Below are 23,031 nucleotides of genomic sequence, written 5' to 3'. Positions count from 1 at the left end.
TTACATCACGATGTTTGGTTTGCAATGAAATAATTAAACATATTATAAAATAAACTATTTTTCTAATCCTAATCAGTCTCTAGGTTTCAAATGTGGCAAAAATTGGCAAAATCACATTTTCTCAGATAATTGTTTTCTATTCAATATATACAAAAAAAAAAGTTTTGTGTAAAAATTTGAAACAAAAAAATAATTTGTTGTTATATGTTAGAAAATAGTTCCATGATTTTAATTAGTTAAAGCTTTTTACGCATTATTTGAATAGTTTGATTTTACTTTTTACATGATATAAATGTTTTGGGCAAGGACTAGTTTTTTAAATAAAGAATATATAATATATCCAGGTTGATATATAATATATCCAGGTTGATATATAATATATCCAGGTTTATATATAATATATCCAGGTTTATATATAATATATCCAGGTTTATATATAATATATCCAGGTTTAGACCTACTTTGTAGGATATCAGTCTTATTAAACTTAATAGGTTGCAATTCTTATTCATTCTTAGAGATTACGTAAGAAAAATATACATTATTCATTCACTCGTAATTAGATTTGAGAATATGTGAAAAAGTGGAAAATGTTAAATAAAAACCACTCTTTGGTAAAAAGTTATTAAAATTGGTAAATATTTGAAAACATAGATCTAATTGCTATATTTTGATCAGCTTAAATCTTACACATGGGTCGGTAGCTTCAATAGCTTTATCTTATAGAATGCATTCAGGAATTGATCAATAACTTTATCTTATAGCATGGATTCAATAAGTTCAATATTTTTGTCCTAGAACCAGTCTTATAGTAGTTGAATACTTAAGTTTATTAGATAACTATTACAGTTTATAGAAGTTTACTACTTAGTACTTAACTTTAGTAGCTTTTAGCTTTTAGGAATAGTAGTTTACTGCTACAGTTTAGTAGTTTATTACTAAAGTTTCCAGTTTACTACTAAACTTTAGTAGTTTTTCACTATAGCTTAGTAGTTTACTGCTACAGCTTAGTAGTTTATTACTAAAGTTTACAGTTTACAATTAAACTTTAGTAGTTTAGTATTAAAGTTTGACAGCTCACTTTGATATTTAAGTAGAAACATTTGTATGAAGCTATTGAATCTGAAGCTAATTGACCCAGTATAAGATTTATCAGATTTAAGCTGCAATCATCCCACGTCAAAATTCAAAGAGGATTAGAGATAAAACTATTTTAAGATATAATATATGATAGAAATATATGAAGCAACAAAAATAATGAACGCTAAAACAGCAATTGTATTGCTAGTTTTCAGTCTTATACATTCAGACTTATAATTATTGAGCTATGCCCAGTTAATCTGACAATAATGTGGCTAATATCAGAGATGCTCTCCGTATACTAGTGGTGCTAGGGTACCCAGAGATGGGTGCATCTCAAGATCCAAAGAAATTTCGATTTAAAATTCTCCACAGAGTCCCAGTGCAGTCTCTAAGAGCTCTTAAAACCCTGTAACATTGTTGTATCTTTGAGATACTTTCATCTTTCAGTTCATCATGTTTTGTTTTAATTCCTCAGAATTTCTCGATGCAAACTATTAAATTCTATAAATAAATCACTATAGATTTTGGAATTTCCCTTCGTTTTTTGTAGCAAATTATTTCTTGATTTAGCCTGGCCGGTTTAATGTAGGTTTGAGTCCAACCAACCCTTGTACAAGGTTAGGCCATGGGTTCTAGATAGTTTAAACCCTAGGATATCTTTATCCGCCAGATTTCCTTTGATTATTATGATCTATATAACAACTTGCTAACAGAGCTAAATTATCAATATTCCAACTAGGATTTGTTATCTTTTTTCTTTGATCTTCTCTTTTCTTGGTTAAGCTTCGTCTCCTGGTTCTCCTTCTCCTAGTTCTCTTCCTTCTCCTTATCTATACTAGAGAAATCTCGAATTTGAGAAAGAGCAATCAGGTTTGAGCCGTTCTTTACGTCCTGAACAAACAAAATCTATAAGAAAACTGAAGTACTTTCAAATACTTAGGTTATCAGAGACCGGCAGGATAGTTATACATATTGAAAAAGTTCTAAAAATTACAAGTTCTCAGCGACAAGCCAGGTTTTTACAATTGAACATCACTTCTCATTTTTCAGTATTTAGAGAAACTTAAAATATCCTATAATAGTATTTTACCTGGACTATTTGCCTTGAGAAATTGGATGATTCAAATTCCTGAGTTTTAGTCGCAGTTGGGGGAGGAGCCTGGAGCGGAGAGAATGCCGAACTTGTCCTTGGTATCTCGGGCCATGGCGGAGAATAAGGAGATAAGTCTCGTCCATCCGTATCTCCCAAAAGTCCGGATCCACCGTATCCATACATGGTCATGGGGTCCATTTTTGACCACGCGTATGGATCTGCCATGAGCCCGGAGCCGGTTTGACCTCCACTACTGATTATAGGAGCGCGCTTGTCAAGCCGATCAGAGTGCTTCTGCATATGCTTAGCCAGGTAGGTCTCCTGGGTGTAGCTCTTCCCGCAGTAGGAGCAGATGTGGGTTTTCACATGCTTGGACTCCTTATGCTTGGGAATATGCTCAAGCAGTGCAGATTCTTCAGTGAAGCATTTGTAGCAGGAGTTGCACTTGTAGGGTTTATCCGTCTGGTGGCACCTGGAGTGGGACTGCAGGTTGGACAGCTGAGAGAACGCTTTAGTGCAACCTGTAAGCAGAACAAAAACTAAACTTTTTATACGAAAGAATAAATGGCCTTGGTGAGGGCCATATACATGATATTATTTATTTTATGTTTTTACTGGGGAAAGTACACCCGATCAGCTGACTCCCATGATTATTTCTTATCCAACCTTTTTTTGCAGGAATAAGCTGAAATTTTTTGTTTAAAGATATATATATACATTTATATAGGTCAGGTTGGGCCTACAATCATTATGCATTGATTTCATCAAGGTGTAAAAACGTAATAACTGTTTTTGCCTTGACTGAGTTCCTGTTTATGAATGTATATAAATAATCGATATTGATGTAGCAATAAATACTGTGACAAATAGGTAGAAAACAATTCAGATTAGTTTTATATGCGTCACCGAATTCAGAAAATAACCACAAAGCCGCTAATGTACCTTATAATGGTCAAAAACAGCCTTCGATAAGATTCCAGTGGATTTGACTGCTACATTATTTTTTACCTGGAATCCTGCACTTGTAGGGTTTGTCTCCGGTATGTGTTCTGATGTGCTGTTGAAGATGAGAGAGCTGGGTAAACTTTCTCTGGCAGATCTCACATCTGTAGGGTTTAATACCAAGATGTATTCTAGTATGTTGCGACAGGTAAGAGCTGTTTGCGAATGCTTTCCCACAACTGGCGCATTTATAAGGTTTGGGTTCCCGTAAGTGAATCTGGGTGTGTAGCTGAAGGTCAGCTTTGCTAGCAAAAGCCTAAAACAAAATTAAATAAAAATCTAAACACAAACTTCTAGATGATTGAGGGGTTACCTGTGGACACATCTTGCACTGGTACTTCCTCATCCCTCCATTATGCATCCCCATAGAGTTCTGGATCCGGGGATTTATCGGCTGAGGTACGACTAGACTTGGAGCAGGGGGAGATAGAGAAGTGGACGATTGAGGACGAGTATATGCGCCCATAGGGTCCTGTAGTCCTCCGTCCATACCCATCTTTGACTAAAATTTAGAAAATTAGTTTTTTTACAAGAAGATTTGTGTAAAATAGGAAGGAGAAAAATAAATCTTTATCAAAAAATTGTATTAATGATGTTACTGAATGAAAAGTCAATTAATTCAAAGGACTGTTCTTGTCATTTAAAGTGACCGGCAATTTAAGGGAGACATGTCCGATTTACAACGGTAACCTTGAAGGTTATTTTATCAAAAATGTGAAACCTCAATGAAAAATAATGAAACTTGAAACAGATAAACATGTATATCTTATTCATTTTTGATCATACAACAACTTTTAAGGGATCGGACGTGCCACTCACGAAAAATTACTCGTACGGTCCCTTTAAGTTTGAGTTCTTAAATATTGTAAACTGTCCCTTAAACGAAATAGAATTTGGAAGAACATTTTTGAGATCTAACCTCTACTCCGTTCCACATATACGCCGGATGAAGGGAAGTAGGTTCATGATTCATATGCTCCGCCATTACAGACATCCAGTGAGCTAAACCCTGGGTTCCGCCACCAGCTCCGCCTCCACTCTTCTCTCCGCCCCATACCAGACTCGCCTTCTGTAGAAAAAAAATTCATTATTAGAACCAATAAATTAACTCTTAGGATGCCTAGTTTAAAGGAATTGAGTTTTTGCCACAAACTCTAACTGTTTCCCTCCTATATCTTCGCGACCCAATGTAATAAACCTTTGATATTTCAAACTATGAATTCTGTTAGATCAAATAGTCTAAATTTGAAATATCATCGGTTTATGCCATCTGGTTGTAAAGATATAGGGATTAGAAAATTTGCGTTTGTGGCAAAAACTCAATTCCTTAGGACGGACATATCACACACGTTGTAGTGTTGTACGATGTACATAAATACACACCACATACAATTTACATCGGCATAAAACATTTTCATTGACTTATGAGACCGGGCCTGCTGTCAGGTGTTGCCTTAGTTATTGCTCTGCCCATTCATACAATTTATTATTTTTTAGCCTAGGAAATAGGGATTTTAAAGCTGCAAAGTACTTTTTCTAGCTTTAGTTTTAATGGAGTAATTTAATTTATACTTTCAGTGTACACTGTGTACAGATGTTAAATTATACCATAAATTAACTTTCGTTAGGGAAATTCATAGGACAGTATTCCTAAAGTAAACCATGCCGGTAGCGCTATAGTGTACCAAGACGTCAATTTTTCCCTATTGCATTAAATATATAATTCATCTAGCAAATGAAAAAATCCACGAAAAACAGGAATGTTTAAAACATAAAAACGGAATAGAATAGAATGTTGAGTGTAAATATATATGAAAATATTTGTATAATAAATTAGATATATTGTGAAGAAGATATATTATATATAAAGCAAGACGGATATTGTGTCTAGGAATTATAGATTATGAAGAAACCTGTAATAAGATTACTGGGGGCTTAACAACACCCTTCAATAAGTAAAAATATCAGAAGACTTGAGAATTTACAGAGGAGTAACTAGATATCAGATATCAATTGTACCAAATAGTTAATAATAATAATGATAAATTTTTCGGTGTACATAATTTTAAATATTTGTTTATGCATTATGTCTAAAATTCTATATAAGATTATTTAACATCTTGACAACAATAAAATACGTGTATGTTTATCCAAACAATTATACAATTGTTTTTTACATCTCATTAATTGATTACAGGCAAACCAATAAAAACGACCTAAACTTGCGATGGTCTATTTCTAATGTTTCATGCGTCGTAGGAAAATATTAAGTATGAGATTTAAGAAAGTTTTTCTGGATGCCGTTTGATAATTATTATTGGAACCTAACCAGAGGTAAGAGAGTAACAGAGATCAATTGAAACCTATAATATGTGATATTTTCCACAGCAGGTTCTATTGTGGACAAGTACTGTACACGACCAATCAGCAGACATCTGTATTCAGGGATATTTAAGGATCCTTTGGATACGAATAACAAAATCTTCAAAAATAGACTAAATTCATAAATCGTGTGTTTCTTGTTAAAAATTGGAGTATTTCTTTATAAGTTGTAAAACTGAATGGGTATTATATGCAACAAGTGGCCGTTAGATAGCAGTCAAAAAACCTTTCAAGAAAGTGTAGCATGGCGTGCAGGGACACTTAGGCCTGCTTAGCCTGTTCAGGAATTTGAAGTGACCCTACATTTCAAGATCGGTCATACAAAGGTAATTAAAGGGTACCTTTGTAAATCGGACTTGCCGTTATTTTTTTTAATGGAGGGTCATTTGAAATTACGTTTACAGTCCCATAATTTAATTGTCTGATATTTGTAAACTTTCTCATGAAAGCTTGAAGTATCTTCAGAACAGAAAACTCTATTATTCGAGGTTTCATGTTATCTAGTTGTTAAAAATTTATTAAAATTTTTGTATTAAGTTCCATACACGGTTACAAAATGTTTCTCGCTTTTTATCTCTGTAATATGTTTTGTACAGAAAATGACAACAAACTGTAGAACTTTAAGTCAATAACAATCCATATAAATGCGGGAAAATATGTTGTGTACTGTACATCAATTAATATAAATATTTACAACAAAAAACACCTAAATACATGTTTACTGTTTATTCCCAAGTATATTAGAGGCCGAACATTGGCCCCAAATTCTGTAGGAAGTTTGGCCTCCTTCCGAGGATATTGAACCCTAGACCTCGATCAGTGTCCGTAGAAGGAACAGATCTTATCTTAGATTCAATGCTTGGAAATTAACTTAGGATTTTTTCTTGGGGTTGGGCAGGGGGGAGTGGGGTGTTATCTTTAATTAGAATTTTATCAAATTTCCGAAATGTTCTTTTTTAATCTGTTTCGTCAGCCGTTATTTCTGCTGACTAGAAAGAATGTTTATCTTTAACTTACATCTGTCCAAACTCAAGATCTCATCAAATTTAGATTCATAAAAATTTTATTTGATAAAAACATGATATCAAATCATTGTAAATTAAAAAAGTACAAAAATATTTTTCCCGGGCGATTTTTTCGAACTTAAATTTCCAATTTTCCCAAAACAAACTTAAGTCTTGCTTTTAATGCGTTTATGTTTAGTATGACTGTGAATAGACAAAACTAAACTTGTCTACATGTGGCTTTAATTTGTCAAAATACCCCCCCCCCCCACACACACACACAGACAACTGCTTCCCTCCCTGATAGCTAGACACCCACAGGGCTAAAAAATTGGATGATTCAGGGGGTAAATATTAATAGAATCAAACACTTGAAAGAAATTGAGTCTTTGCCAAAAACTAAAATTTTCTAATTCCTATATATTTGCAACCTGATGGTATAACCCTTTGATATTTCAAACTTTGACATTTTGATCTGTTAGAATTGCTACTTTTAGATATTAAGTTCTACATCATTAGATTGTTAAGATAAGTGATATTCCAAATTAGGAGAGTTTGATGAAAGTAATTCCTTTCGAAACTACTAAAAAAGTATGAAAATATAGAAGATTGATTTGGAAAATTATAAGACAAGTTTAAAGCTAGATTATGAAAAAAAGAATAAAAAATATTAAGTGGTTTAGTAAATGTAGTAAATGTAGGAAGTAACTAAATAAAATCTATAAATGATACCACGGATCACGGTCGGTAGTGTGCTGATATAGAAAGGCACTTAAAGTGTATACCTACATTCTTCATACATGAACATTTTAGAGAGAAAATAACCATAAAATAGTTTAATATCGTTTCTGTCAAATCAAAGTCTCATATTTGTTAACACTCGCTAAAGGTTTAGTTAAAAAGAGTTAAAAATAATGAATTATTACCATTAAAGTGAAAATCTTTGTTTTTGGTTGATAATTTAAAGGCATGAAGATAAGACCAAAAATAATCATAATTAACCTGAGGCCGAATTAAAAAAAAATGAGCAGCGGCTTAGAGACATGACTCAAATATGGCTGATTCCTCTTAAAATTGTATTCAAAGTTTCAAGATTTAAGCCGGCGCTAATTGAAACCGGTTTTTGGCGGATTTGAGACGCGGCTTAAATTCATTAAATTTGGGCTCTGACGTGTAATTACAATAGCTATTGCTATTTTAAATTAATAATTAGCCTTGTGTAATTGTATGTTTACTGTATGTATTAGGAACTATTAATTGTATGTTTAATGTATGTAATAGCAACTAGTAATTGTATGTTTAATGTATGTAATAGCAACTATTAATTGTATGTTTAATGTATGTAATAGCAACTAGTAATTGTATGTTTAATGTATGTAGTAGCAACTAGTCATTGTATGTTTAATGTATGTAATAGCAACTAGTAATTGCTGGAAATTAAGATTAATATCAGAAATAGAACAATAGCCTTTTTCTAAACAACAAAATTAAATTCTAAACTTTAAAGTTGAATTAAAATTTGCTCAGAATTTAAAAAAAGTGATTTTTTTTTGGAAAAAGCTAGTAGAAATGATTAAAAAATTAGATGATATTCAAAACTATTTTTCTATTCTTAAAAAAAAATAACTCTAGGGATCGAATACTTAAAAAAATTAAGACAGCACTGTAAATGAAGAAAAATAAGAAACATATTTTTAAAAGTTGAATTTTGAAAAAAACATGTTTTTTAAAACTAGAAAATTAGTAAGATAGCTAGATTGCGTGTAAGCCCGGGGGTTGGGGACTAGGAGTCGTTGAACCGAGTTTTTGTAGACATCACGTGACGGGCAGACAGGCAGCAGACACGGCCAATAATAAATCAGGACCAGGCTTGAGTTTACTCGGCTTAGATATCTGCCATATTTGTTTATTTATTAAGGTATAGCTGAGAACCGTTAGTCGTCTTCGATTCTACATTTGAACTAACGTTCTTTGCCGTAAAGTGGCAGCTGATAAACAATAAATATGATAATATATATATTTTTAAGGATTAGGCACGACTGTTACTATTAAATGTCATGAAGTCAGGAAAATTCAGAGATTTGATTTAAAGGTTTAAATTTAAAAAAAGGATTAAGCTCGCGAGAATAGGGTTAGCTCAGAAAAGACAAGATAGGTCATAAAGTACATTGGTTTATCAGATCTGATGGATCAGTGTTGGGTCAAGAAGGACAAAGTCATCTCGAAAAGGTTTGGGTTTTAAGTCAGGAAGGACATGGGTAAGTCAGGAAGGACCATGGTAAGTCAGGAAGGACCATGGTAAGTGAGAAGGACCATGGTGAGTCAGGAAGGACCATGGTAAGTCAGAAAGGACCATGGTAAGTCAGGAAGGACCACGGCAAGTCAGAAAGGACCATGGTAAGTCAGAAAGGACCATGGTAAGTCAGGAAGGAACATTGTGAGTCAGTAAGTGCAAGGCTAAGCCAAAAATACGGTTCGATATTAAAATTTGAGGGAAAAAAAGGTTTTAGGTGATAAAGAAAAAGTTTTCAGTTAGAACTAATACAACATTGTTTAAAGTCTGGAAGAAAAACAAAGAAAGATTGAAAGTACAAAGATTGAAAATATGTTTAATTGTTTCTTTCTGTAGAAGATTCAAACAACTAATAATAATTAATTATCATGAATATAAGTTTTAGAATTATTATAATTAGAATAATTGATATGTTGAATTTTTTAACAAATTGAACGTTACACGAAACATAGATTTTTCATCTGTTAAGCCACAATTCAAGAAAAAATTATCTATCCTCTACATTAAATCCAGGTTCAGTATATTCTATTGGTTCTACATTAACTCCGGGTAGGCTAATATATACTCAAGTTCTACATAACTTCAGGTTCTACAATCTACATATACTCCAGGTTCTATATACACTACAGGTTCTACACAAACTCCAGGTTCTATATACACTCCAGGTTCAATATATACTACAGATTCTACATAAACTCCAGGTTCTATATACACTCCAAGTTCAATATATACTACAGGTTCTACACAAACTCCAGGTTCTATATACACTCAAGGTTCAATATATACTACAGATTCTACATAAACTCCAGGTTCTATATACACTCCAGGTTCAATATATACTACAGATTCTACATAAACTCCAGGTTCTATATACACTCCAGGTTCAATATATACTACAGGTTCTACACAAACTCCAGGTTCTATATACACTCCAGGTTCAATATATACTACAGATTCTACATAAACTCCAGGTTCAATACTCCAGGTTCAACATATACTCCAGGCTCAATAAACACTCCAGGTTCAATATATACTCCAGGTTCAATTTATACAACAGGTTCAATATATACTCCAAGATAAACAAGTACTCCAGGTTCTAAATATACTTCAGGTTTTAAATATACTCAAAGTTCTTTATACTTTTGGTTTTAAATAAACTTATATCTATATCTATATGTATCTATCTATCTAGTATCTATATATTTAAATAAAGTTCTACCTTTATATACTCCAGTAATGATTAATACCTGATTGAAATCCAACCTATTCCCACGCCCATTTCCAGGGATCTAGTCTACATACCATACATACACTGTAAGTTTGACCAAAAGCAAATTCTTACTCGATCATGTTTAAAGAATTTTAAAAAAATCGTTGATTTGATTTTAATTTTAATTATTAAGTTTTCAAGTGTTTAACTCGATTATGTTAAATGTGTATTATGAAGCTTAAATTTTGATTAATCTTTATCCCTGCACATATAAAGACGACCTTACATACGATAAGGTTCTCTCTTCTCCCCCCCCCTCTCTTACTAGCTACGCCGCCCCTTTGTACTGGGTGGGTCACACATATATATTCTCAGTGTTGTAACCATTCTTTTAAATCTGATTAAACATCTAATTCACTTAGTCAAACTCACACACTAACTCTTTCACACTCAAATCATCAGCTTATCTTCCCAACACACTCACTCAGCCAATCACTCAATCACTCACACACTTAGCTATCACGCACTCACTGTTTATCACCCATCTAAATATTTATATATATGTATATGTATATGTATAGTCAAAAATAATATTCCAACAAATGAAAAGAATATAAAATTATCTATATTCTAAAACAAGGAAATGTTACTCCCCTTGGTTCTTTGACAAAAAGTGTCCCTGAACCTGTTTTTTATCCACCTTGCACTGTCATTAAATCAGCAGAATACTTTTTGCGCCTTTTTTTGCAGGTTTAATTTCTATGGAGGGTTTTTTGTCGAGTAGCCGTACAAGTGCAATCCATAGCTTTATATAGATTCCTTACTTTATATAAAAATATAATAAAACAATGTACATTTTACTCTGTACAATAACTGTGTCGAATCAGTTAATATAAAGATATATATAAAATTATAATAAAAACAATGTAAATTTTACTCTGTACAATAACTGTGTCGAATCAGTTAATATAAAGTTATTTATAAAATTATAATAAAAACAATGTAAATTTTACTCTGTACAATAACTGTGTCGAATCAGTAAACATAAAGTTATATATAAAAACGCTGTGTTTATAATCACACAAAAACCTTGTTTGAATTAAACAAAAACCTTAAAAGTGAAAGTTAAGTGGATACTTCCTTGTAACATTTAGAAATCTACCAATAGAAAAGGAGTTAAAAAAAATATTCTATTTTTATACAATTCTACGCGTGTCAAATGCCATTGGATGATTTCTAAGCATAATACATGAAAAGGAATATAGCGTTGAATAAAAAGGTTTCCTATTTCTAACTGCAGTGTATGTTTCATTTTGTTCAAATAAATATATCCATCGTTTTTACCAGTTGTTCTTACTCTGTCAGGGGGGAAGGTATTTTATCGCAGTTTTTGTTCAGTATACAGTATACAGTCTACAGTATACAGTCTCCAGTCTCCAGTATACAGTATACAGTCTCCAGTATACAGTACAGTCTCCAGTCTCCAGTATACAGTATACAGTATACAGTATACAGTATACAGTTTACATTATACAATCTCCATTATACAGTCTCCAGTATACAGTCTCCAGTATCCAGTCTCCAGTCTCCAGTCTCCAGTATACAGTCTCCAGTATACAGTATGTATACGGTATCCATGCAAGATTAGAGAAAAAAAAAAATTTCATAGCTTGTTGGCATGTTTTTTTTCTACAAAGTGACTGTTTATTTTATTTCTCCCTCAAAGCCATATGCAGAGGAATTTTGTTTTTAAGAAATGTTCCTATTCTGAAAGTTGATTTTTTATTTTTTTTAAATCGACTTCACTTGAACAGTACACACCAAATAGATTATCAAGTACAATAGGTGGCAACAGAGAAATGGACCAATTGTAGACGACGTCACAAGTGTCAGATACAGGGTGTCCCACATCAAATTAGACCGCGTCAATGGGTCTAAATTACGATTTGGGGGACAAATCAGAAAATTTAAGAAGAATGAATCATTTTAAAATATTTAATAAGGCTAATAGAAAATTTTGTTAGCAGAAAATGCTAGATTTTTCGCGTATTATGTGCGTATTTTGGCGTTAACAATTGTTGATAATCTAATATGATATGGGACGCTCTGTACAACAAGGAAAACGAAATTTTCTCACATTAGATGGCATGTTTTCCAAGATTAAATAAAAAAGTGTAAAACGAGCAAATAAAGTTGCAATTTTTTACTGTAAGACAAGCACTTTATTCTAAAATTTTCACTATTATTAATAATTTTGTAGGACACAAAAACTGAGTTGATACTTGTGACGTCAGATTACGTCTACGTCTACGTCTACGTTGCCATCTATTGTACTAGAATCTATTTGGTACACACTAGTCTCAGCCATCATGAGCAAATAGATATATAATATTTAAGAAGCTCTGTACGCACACCTCTTTAATATTTCGTCATTATTTTTGAGATTATTTAATATATTTTTTAAATTCTTTGAGTTTATTTCTATGTTATAGAAGTGTCTAAGATACATAGTAATCCAAGGGATCAAATTCTGTATTGTAAGAACGGAAAACAAACCTTTATAAAAGAATCTAAAAGAAAGATAAACAAAAACGACGAAACCATCACAAACAAACAAACAATAAAATAACAACAATAAATCTGAACTTAAGAAAAGGGATTATTGATTGTACAGGGTTATCCAGAAAGGATGAGACATCAGAGACGATTGTGGATTGGACGCAATTTGTTTAGTCCGTTTTCTTGCATTCAGGATTCCTTGTAGGCCAAAAAGCTTAATTCTGTGCTTAATCATTTAGTTAACTATCAAAATACTTAATAAAATGTACAAACAAAAAATACTTAATGAAATGTAGAAACAAAAAATTAAGCTTCAATTCGTCATATTTTATAGTTTTGGGTTGTCTTTACAGCCTCATCCTTTGAGGGCTAGGGTAACCCTTTATGTACAGGGTAGTTTTAAAAAACATAAGCCGTCTTCATTCAAGAAAAAATTAAGAACAATTAATTTTCATTTTCTTCGGCTCAACTTAGTCTTTGACAGTCTTTAGCTGAAACTCCCAGGGGTTCGTTGAATAAATAACATGAGCTGAACCATCCATAGAACAAGGATTAAATTAAAAAACAAGTTGGTTCTTTGCTCTCCCCGGAGCTCCGGAGCTAGGACGTATAAATCTCTGAGTTTGTGTCACTGAATTGTTCTCAGCCAGAACTTTTTGCGATATTTCTCCGACAAAGGGATTTATATGGTTCCTCAAATGTAAACACAAAAAAGTTTTAAATTAGAGACTAAAAACTAGAAACCAGGGTTTCCTCTCATTTTTCAAGGTAGAGTATAACAATAAATATATACTTCCCTGCAAATGGTAAAAAGTTCCTTATTCTGCTGTATATGCGTTGCTATACACTACACAAAGAAAATGCCTTTTTGATTAGCCTCGCAGCTGAAATTAGGTCAACACTATGTAGAACTCCGAACACCAGGAAATGGATAAAGGACAAAAACTAGTGCTGAGCTGTACATTGCTCAACTTTTTACCAATTTATGATAGATAGATAAATATATTTAGATCAACTTTTTAAATTGCACTTCATAGACATATTAAAAGTATTTTCTGTAGGTTTCAAACCAAATGCTTAGAGTTAGACCTAAGTAAACGTTCTATGACAGGATATAGGCTAGAAAGAAATACAGAGTAAAGTCTCTATGAAAAGATAAGAGAAATACTGAAATACGGAATAAACTATCTATAAAAAGATAAGAGAAATACAGAAATACAGAGTAAACTCTCCATGAAAAGATAAGAGCAATACTGAAATACGGAGTAAACTATCTGTAATTAAGAAAGTATAACAGCTGGTCAAAAATACGGAGTAAAATATCTAGGAAAGGTTAAAAGCTAGGCAGAAATATGGAGGAAAGTATCTGAAAGAAAGAATAAGAGCTAGACAGAAATACAGAGTAAACTATCTTAGAAAGGATAATAGAAATACAGAAATACAGAGTAAACTATCTGTAAGAAAGTTTAAGAGCTAGACAGAAATACGAAGTAAATTATCTTAGAAAGGATAAAGGCTAGGCAGAAATAAGAAGGAAATTATCTAAGAAAGGATAAGAGCTAGACCAAAATAAGAAGGAAATTATCTAAGAAAGGATAAAGGCTAGACAAAAATACAGAGTAAACTATCTGTAAGAAAGGATCGCAGACAGATAGAAATACGGAGTAAACGTATAAAATAGGATTTGAGATCTATTTAAAGATAGCTTTATAAAACCCTCCTCACTACCAACATACTTTAAAATTTATCAGATATTTGAGATCTATCGATTCAATATATCAGGTTTACTACAGGTTCAGGGTCTACTTAGATATATTGGAGAGGATTACTAGATTATAGGTCTACATGGAGATATTGGAGAGGTTCACTACTCTGGAGGTCTACTTGGATATATTGGAGGTTCACTACTATACTTAAGATCTTCGTGGATATATTAGGCAGGTTCACTAGACTTTAGGTCTACTTGGATATATTGGAGAGGACAAAATTATAGGTCTACTTGAATAAAGTGGAGAGGTTCACTACTCTGGAGGTCTTCTTGGATATATTGGAGGTTCACTACTATACTCAAGATCTTCTTGGATATATTAGACAGGTTCACTAGACTTGGATATATTGGAGAGGTTCGGTAGATTATAGGTCTACTTGGATAAAGTTGAAAGGTTCATTAGATTATAGGCCTACTTGGATATATTGGACAGGTTCACTACTAGACTCTAAGTCTTCTTGAATATATTGGACAGGTTCTTAAGACTGTAGGCCTACTTGGATAAATTGGAGAGGTGCATTAGATTATAGGTCTACTTGGATATATTGGAAAGGTTCACTACTAGACTTTAGGTCTTTTTTGATATATTGGTCAGGTTCATTAGACTGTAGGTCTACTTGACTATATTGGATAGGTTCACTTGACTGTAGGTCTACTTGAATATATTGGACAGGTTCACTTGACTGTAGGTCTACTTGAATATATTGGATAGGTTCATTAGATATATATTTGAATATGCAAGGATATATTGACGGAAAGAGGGATGTATGTATTCGGAGATATCCAAGGATATATTGGAATATAAAAGGATAAAAGAGCACATCACTTGAATACGAGGATATTTTAGTTGGCCTGGATGGATATATATTGTAAACTATATTGTTTACAAGACCATAATAAACCTGCCAATAAATACTTTAAAATTAGGTTTCAGCAAAATATCTGAAAATGAAGTGTGGAAGAGACAAATACAGTTTTTACTTAAACTATTGGTTTTCTATAGTATAGTCAACTTGGAGAACTTAAGAGAACATGAGTTTAAACTTTGCTGCAGAATTGCAAGAAATTAAACTGATTTTCTGCCGCCAGGCTGTGTTATTCAGGACGTGTGAGAGAGAGAGATCCTTGCAAATTGTAATATTTGCAGTGTCGGAAGGATTCTGATTGGACGGGACGGGGCGGAGGGAGGAGCCACCAACCCTTTATGGTCCCGCAGAGTTAGGCTTCTCACTCAAGAGGTAGGAGAGGAAGGATCAGAGGGTTGGAGAGTTGAATTGAGAGAAGATGTAGGGTTGAGCAATGAGCAAAGATAGAGAGTAGAGGATTGAATCTTAAGAAAATATAGAGTAGAGTCAGAGAATTAAAAATAGAGAGAATTTAGAGAGAGAAGAGAATTGAAAATAGAGAGAATTTAGAGAGAGAATAGAATTGAAAATAGAGAGAATTTAGAGAGAGAAGAGAATTAAAAATAGAGAGAAGTTAGGGAGAGAAGAGAATTGAAAATAGAGATAATTTAGAGAGAGAATAGAATTGAAAATAGAGATAATTTAGAGAGAGAAGAGAATTGAAAATAGAGAGAATATAGAGAGAGAAGAGAATTGAAAATAGAAAGAATATAGGTAGAGTTTTAAACATTGAGAGAATTTAGAGTAAAGGGTTAAATAGATAGACCATGCATAGAGAGCAAAGGGTTGAGCATAGAGAGAATATATAATAGAAGATTTAACATAGAGAATAGAGATGATACAGAGTAGAGGGTTAAATACAGAGAGAATATTGAGTAAAGGGTTCAATACAGAGAGGATAGAGAGTAAAGGGTTAAGCAGAGAAAGGAAAGAAAGGGTGTAGAAAAAAGGGTTGAGGAAAGAAAAGATTGAGGATGAAAAAATAGATTAATATTTAATGCAAAGGCCTTTAATCCATTAAGCTTTCCTTTTAATTCTATTTCTGGAATAAGAAAGGATAAAATGTTATTATTTAACCCAAATATTGCTGAACCAAATCTATTTTTATATGATTTATAGGAACACCCACAGAAGAACAGGAGTTCGGGGTTCCCTGTAAGTGTTCAATACAGGAAGAAAGATTGGTTTCTGCAACTTTGTACTTTTTCCAAATAAGTTTTTGTTTGTTTGCCTAGATCCGTTCTTTTACTCTGGAGTCCTCATGCAAATTCTAGAATAAATAAAGGATTGAATTTCTCCTTTCACTTCCATCATCGGAGGTTAACTTCTTTTACTGAAGGATACAAACAACAATGATAATAAAATTAGATAGTAATCAATGCTCATCATTAGATAACATAAGAAAGTTCTTTAAACCCCTCTGACTCAATCTAAGATTTGCCTAATTTCGTCGAATAGTGTAAAGTCTTATTTCACCATGTATACTTTCTCAAAATAGAACTAAATACGTTACTCATAGCCTATTGGAAGGAAATGGAATGGTAAAAGGAAGGTAACGGAAAGAAACCATGAAAAAAGATAAACGAAAGGAAAGGAAATGGAAAGAGAACAAGGAAAGAAAGAAAGGTAATTTAAAGAGAACAAGGAAGGATAGAAAGGATATGAAAATGGAACAAAGGCGGATGGAAAGGAAATGGAATGAGAACAAGGAATGATAGAAAGGGTATAAAAATGGAATAAAGGCGGATGGAAAGGAAATGGAATGAGAACAAGGAATGATAGAAAGGATATGAAAATGGCTACAAAGGCGGATGGAAAGGAAATGGAATGAGAACAAGGGCGGAAGGAAAGGCGGACGTGAATTAGCGAAGCGTAAAAAAGAGCCTTGATAAAGAGTAATAAAGTTTTGTGTAATAAACAAAATATTGCTTGAAATGACAGACTAATCCCAGTTTGCTCAGCAGTTTCGTAAACAAATGAATATTAACTAAAAATGAGTTAATTATCCGAAACTAACGAAGTTTAAAGATAAACTTTGGATTTATGATGTTTAAATGATTTCCTACAGAATCTCTCCTGCAGAGCAGTTTTTATTCTAATCAAGGAGTCAAATATCTTTCTCTTTTTCCCTTTATCTTTCATTTTACCCGCCCCCTCCTCCCCCTCCCGCCCACAACCTTTACTTTCTAGCCCCCTCCCCTCTCAATATCCCGCGTCCAACCTTTTCCTAAATTTCTTTCTTTAAAAAGCTCGAAGAATAGTTAAGAAAGTCTCGTCAAACTTAATTAGACAAGGTTTGTTTCCTCCTCTCAACCCTCTTATACTTGGATTCTCCAGGTTCCAAAACTTATCAGGTCATGGGTTCTCTAGGTTCCAGGATATATTAGGTCATAGGTTCTCGAGGTTCCTGGACTAATCAGGTCATGGGTTCTGACTTATCAGGTCATGGGTTCTCAAGGTTCCTGGACTTATCAGGTCATGGGTTTCTGGACCTATCATTTTCTGGGTTCGGATTATAAGGTCATGGGTTTTTCTGGGTTCAGACTTATCAGGTCATGGATTCTCCAGGTTCCGGGATTTGGGTATAAATACTAAAGGTTTAAGAATAATAAAAAGTTTACTTTTTAAAAAAAGGGTGACCCAGATATAGTCTAAATGATAAATAATTAGATATTTCCATTAGCCGAAATTCCATGACATTGACATTTAAAGAGTTAAGTAAGTAAATTCTTGATATAAAACAAATACATATAACTATATATAAACATCACACTTTTTCATACTTTGTAGTTGATTTGGTAAAAATGTTGTTAAAGTAAACTTCTCATCATATAAAAACCGGAGATTTATGAAAGACTCTTTAAAGGTATTGCAATTGTTTAAGTAAAGAAGCTATGTTATAAAGAATAAAGTCTTTATTCATATATACTATAGAGTAATGATAACTAAAGATGATAAAAAGGGTGCAATGTTGACCAATTTTATTATTTATTTACAAAATATCGTTTTGTAGCTTTCTAACAGTAAGTACTCTAAAAATGGGAGTGGGAGTCTTATGTAAAGAGTGGATGTTTGTCTAAGGGGAAGAAAGTGTTTTAATTAATGTTGGGAGTGGATGCTTGTCTGATGGGAAGAATGGGTGTTTGTCTGATGAGAACAGTGTGTGTTTGTCTGATGGGAAGAGTGGGTGTTTGTCTGATGAGAAGAGTGTGTGTTTGTCTGAAGGGAAGAGTGGGTGTTTGTCTGATGGGAAGAATGGGTGTTTGTCTGATGAGAACAGTGTGTGTTTTTCTGATGGGAAGAGTGGGTGTTTGTTTGATGGGAAGAGTGGGTGTTTGTCTGATGAGAAGAGTGTGTGTTTGTCTGAAGGGAAGAGTGGGTGTTTGTCCGATGGGAAGAGTGGGTGTTTGTCTGATGGGAAGAGTGGGTGTTTGTCTGATGAGAAGGGTGTGTGTTTGTCTGAAGGGAAGAGTGGGTGTTTGTCTGATGGAAAGAGTGGGTGTTTGTCTGATGAGAAGAGTGTGTGTTTGTCTGAAGGGAAGATTGGGTGTTTGTCTGATGAGAAGAGTGTGTGTTTTTTTTAAGGGAAGAGTGGGTGTTTGTCTGATGGGAAGAGTGTGTGTTTGTCTTATGGAAAGAGTGGGTGTTATCTAATGAGAGAGTGTATGTTTTTTGAAGGGAAGAGTGGGCGTTTGTCTGATGGGAAGAGTGGGTGTTTATGGGAAGAGTGGGTGTTTGGCTGATGGAAAGAGTGGGTGTTTGTCTGTTGTGAAGAGTTTGTGTTTGTGTGTTTTTGCTTGTGACAATACCCTGGAGGACTGCAGATAAACACCAGTACAGACACACAACACACACAAACATAAACCAGACATTTCAAACACAGATTTCACTACGTGAACACATAAGAGTACACAATTCACACAATACAGCTAAAAAAAACACAGAAACACTCCGACTGAGACAAATCGACAAATCACAAACACACACAACAACATTAACATAGACAACAGAAAATATTGCTTACCCGCATACATTGTAGAGCACACTAAACAAAATCAAAATCTATAAATACAAAGGATCTGAGTTTCTGCCACATAATCAAATTTTATAATCACTAGATCTTTGCAACTTATGGGATAAATCTTTTTTATTTAAACTTTCACTTTTTGACCTAACATAAGTCATAGTTTGAAATATCTAAGGTCTACGACATCGGGTTGCAAAGATATAGGGATTTCAAAAATCAGAGTCTGTATCTACAATTCAGTTCCTTTGTATCAGATAATTTATTTTTGTAAAATCTTACCGAATCCTCGCTTCGTTCCTCCTGTGTAGTCGTAATGGTAGATTGTGTGGGGGGTGTTGGACCCCAGGTAGTGACTGGACTACCTCCAAGGGGGCCGAACTCCCCCATCCCACCTCGATACTCGTCATATGGGAACTCGAAGGGTCTGTAGGTCGGTGGACCGAGCCCTGTACTCGACCACATGTTTAATGCAGATTTTTAAAATTATATTCTCAATAAGTATTTAATTATTTATTTATTTAGACTGGCTTGGCCAGAAATAGGTCGGAGAAGAGAGAGATTTGATCTCAACCCTTCTCCTTCAACACAGATAGTTCACAGCTTGGAACAGAATATTATTTTTCTCACATTATTATCTTTTTTGCAAACCTTTCCCGGACCGGACCGGAGTTGCAGAGTTGGCAAAAACCCATGGTTGCATTTTCAATGATAAAACCTGGGTTGAGTTGAGTTCTGCTAGCACCGCTTAAGGATTTGCAAAACCGCTCTTCTCTCTCATAACAACAAGAACTGCTCACTGATTCACATAAACTTTTTTGTGCTCAATCTTTTTGTCAGATTTTTAGTGCTCGCATGTTTTTTACCGCAGTATAGTGTACATTTAGTTTAGAGACAGGGTTGCCGGTCTGGTTGGAACTGCAGTGTAAGTTGGTGCCCGAGAGTGGGGCGGGTGCAGGCCTAGGGCCCGCAGTACTACAGTTCTTTGAACCCAGGCCTGGGGGTCGGGACAGCTTCTCTCTCTCTCTCTCTCTCTCTCTATTGCTCTGCATCTCTCTCTCTCTCTCTCTCGGTCTCTCTAGCTTCGATAACTGTTCATCTATCTATCAATTATAATCTCTATCATTTGTAAACTAGTTTTTTTAAATTTTGTTTTACTACAACTATCCTCATTTGGTTTATTGTAGTTATTTTCTATCATCTTGTCACTAATTGTTTCTTTTTTAATAAACATCCTATACATGGCAGTATTTTTGTTTGGAATTACTTTAAGAATTCATTTTTTCTTCGATTATTTCATTCTCTATTCCTAAACCCTAATTTGAATCCTCCTGCTCTCCTCTAACTTGAATCCGCAAATCCTAGTGATCTGCTATAACAATAAATTCCTGAATCTACCCAAACTTGAACCCTGAATTCTCTTTCTCTGTTCGAATTTAAATCCTTTAACCCTTCTACTCTGCTTTAACTTGAATTTCTAAATCCCCTTTCCCTACGTCCTTACTTAAATTGTCCTGCTCTCCTATATATGTGAATCCTTTAACTCTCCTACTTTGAATCCCCGAATCCTCCTGCTCTCATGTTATCCCCGAATCCCGAAACTATAAATCCCTGAATCTTACTGCTTTTCTCTAACTGTAAATTCCTGAATCCTCCTTCTCTGATCTAACTTTAATCTCTAAATCCTCCTGCTCTGCTCTAACCTAAATCCTTCAATCCTCTTGCTCTGCTCTAACTTGGATTCCTGAATTCTCCTGCTATGCTCTAACTTGAATCCCTGAATCCACCTGCTCCATTCTAACTTGAATCCCTGAATCCTCATCCTCTCATCTAACTTGAATCCCTGAATCCTCGTGCTCTCATCTAACTTGAATCCCTGAATCCTCCTGCTCCATTCTAACTTGAATCCCTGAATTCTCATGCTCTCATATAACTTGAATCTCTGAATCCTCCTACTCCTCTCTAACTTAAACCCCTGAATCCTCCTGCTCTGCTCTAACTTAAATCTTTGAATCCTCATGCTCTCATCTAGCTTGAGCCCCTGAATTCTACTGCTATGCTCTAACTTGAATCCCTGAATCATCCTGCTCTGCTCTAACTTGAATCCCTGAATCCTCCTGCTCTGCCTAACTTGAATCCCTGAATCCTCCTACTCCACTTTAACTTGAATCTATTGAAATCTATCTCTAGGCTGAAGCCGGGTTTGACAGAATAAATAAACATTTCTCCCTTCTCCCTCCTTCTCCTTCCTCAACCCTCACTTGATCTATGAAATATTTTAAATTCAGTTCAGATCATTGACTAATGTATTGTTGATTTTTCAATGTCTGTTTTCTGTTTACTCAAATGCACATCCCTCTACACATAGATTCAGCTTCTGGATTCATAGGTTCATACTATATATTAAGTACAACATGAATACATTATTCATATTCCTAATTATTTATTTTACATTTTCCTCTTTCCGTTAAACAAAATGCCCTTATGCTTTAAGTGTTCAACGTGAAACCCAACCTATGTATTGAGTGAGCCCCTGGAACATGGCAGGGATGGGTTTGGCCTGTCCAGTTCAATCATCCTAGGAATGATGTATTGGAAAAGGTTGAATGAACTCTATGATACGTGGGCCTAGTAGGCCTAACAAGCAGACAGGGCCAAGCCTGACAGACAGTCCGGTAGGGTCTCTTATCCAGGCCTCACAGACTGGCAGACAGGGCCTACTAGGCCTGACGGACCGGCAGACAGGGCCCATCAGACAGGCTGGGTATGTGGAGGTTTAGCCCGGACACATACATACCTCTCACACTCTCAGATGGATTTGAAGTGTCATAAATCGATATCTTCTTGATTCTCAGGTATTCCTAGAGTTCTCCGTACTTTTTAAAACTTTTGGCCTGGAGAATCCACGCGAAGGAAAACATAAAAAGAGATAAATAGTAAAATCAAATGAATGGTTTTCCGTCTAAAAAAATATTTTCGTTGATTTTTCCTGATTAAATCTTGTTGTGTTTTACTGAAAAGTTGTATAAACTGCAAATTATACTACACATTCTATTCATATTTCCCTAATCCTAGATTTACACTTCTACACCTCCACTCTACTCCTATATACACACTTCTTCTCCTATACTCCTAGATATATACTCCTACTCCTCTACTCCTAGATATACACTCCTACTCCTCTACTCTTAGATATAAACTCCTACTCCTCTACTCCTGGATATAAACTACTACTCCTCTACTTCTAGATATATACTCCTACTCCTCTATTCCTAGAAATATGTTCCTATTACTCCTAGATATAAACTACTCCTCCTCTACTCCTAGATATACACTCCTAATACTCTACTTCTAGATATACACTTCTACTCCTCTACTCCTAGATATACACTCCTACACCTCTACTCCTAGATATAAAGTCCTACTCCTCTACTCCTAGATATGCATTCCTACTCCTCTGAACCTCTACTCCTCAGAATCCAGAATACAGAATACACAATACAGTTTTCACCTGTGCTTACTTGTACCAATAAAAACGCTGACTTATGCCAACATTGAACTTATACCAAATACTTATACCAATATTGGTGTAAGTAAGCAAAAACACCTAAAACTGTCGTCAGGTCTGATGTGGCAGTAGGTCCAAAGTATCGTAGGACGGAAGTACCGTAGGACCGAAATGCTGTAGGACTGAAGTATATCGTCTTT

General features: G+C 34.3%; 1 protein-coding gene across 1 annotated transcript; it reads right to left on the bottom strand.

The window, feature by feature from the left end:
* Nucleotides 1–389: 389 nt before the first annotated feature.
* On the bottom strand, nucleotides 390–20,317 carry LOC111708438 (zinc finger protein 628). Its single transcript, XM_023481817.1, has 6 exons — nucleotides 19,606–20,317; nucleotides 4,098–4,247; nucleotides 3,492–3,680; nucleotides 3,185–3,434; nucleotides 2,174–2,697; nucleotides 390–1,974 (listed from the first exon to the last, which is right to left on the bottom strand). Exons 1-6 carry the CDS (start codon nucleotides 19,786–19,788, stop codon nucleotides 1,891–1,893), a joined length of 1,380 nt encoding a protein of 459 aa, XP_023337585.1. The 5' UTR covers nucleotides 19,789–20,317; the 3' UTR covers nucleotides 390–1,890.
* Between the last annotated feature and the right edge of the window lie 2,714 nt (nucleotides 20,318–23,031).

Source organism: Eurytemora carolleeae, unplaced genomic scaffold (assembly GCF_000591075.1).
Source record: "Eurytemora carolleeae unplaced genomic scaffold, Eaff_2.0 scaffold733, whole genome shotgun sequence".
NCBI lineage: Eukaryota > Metazoa > Arthropoda > Copepoda > Calanoida > Temoridae > Eurytemora > Eurytemora carolleeae.
The sequence above is the reverse complement of the archived record's forward strand: the minus strand, read 5'-3'. Positions and strand labels throughout refer to the sequence as shown.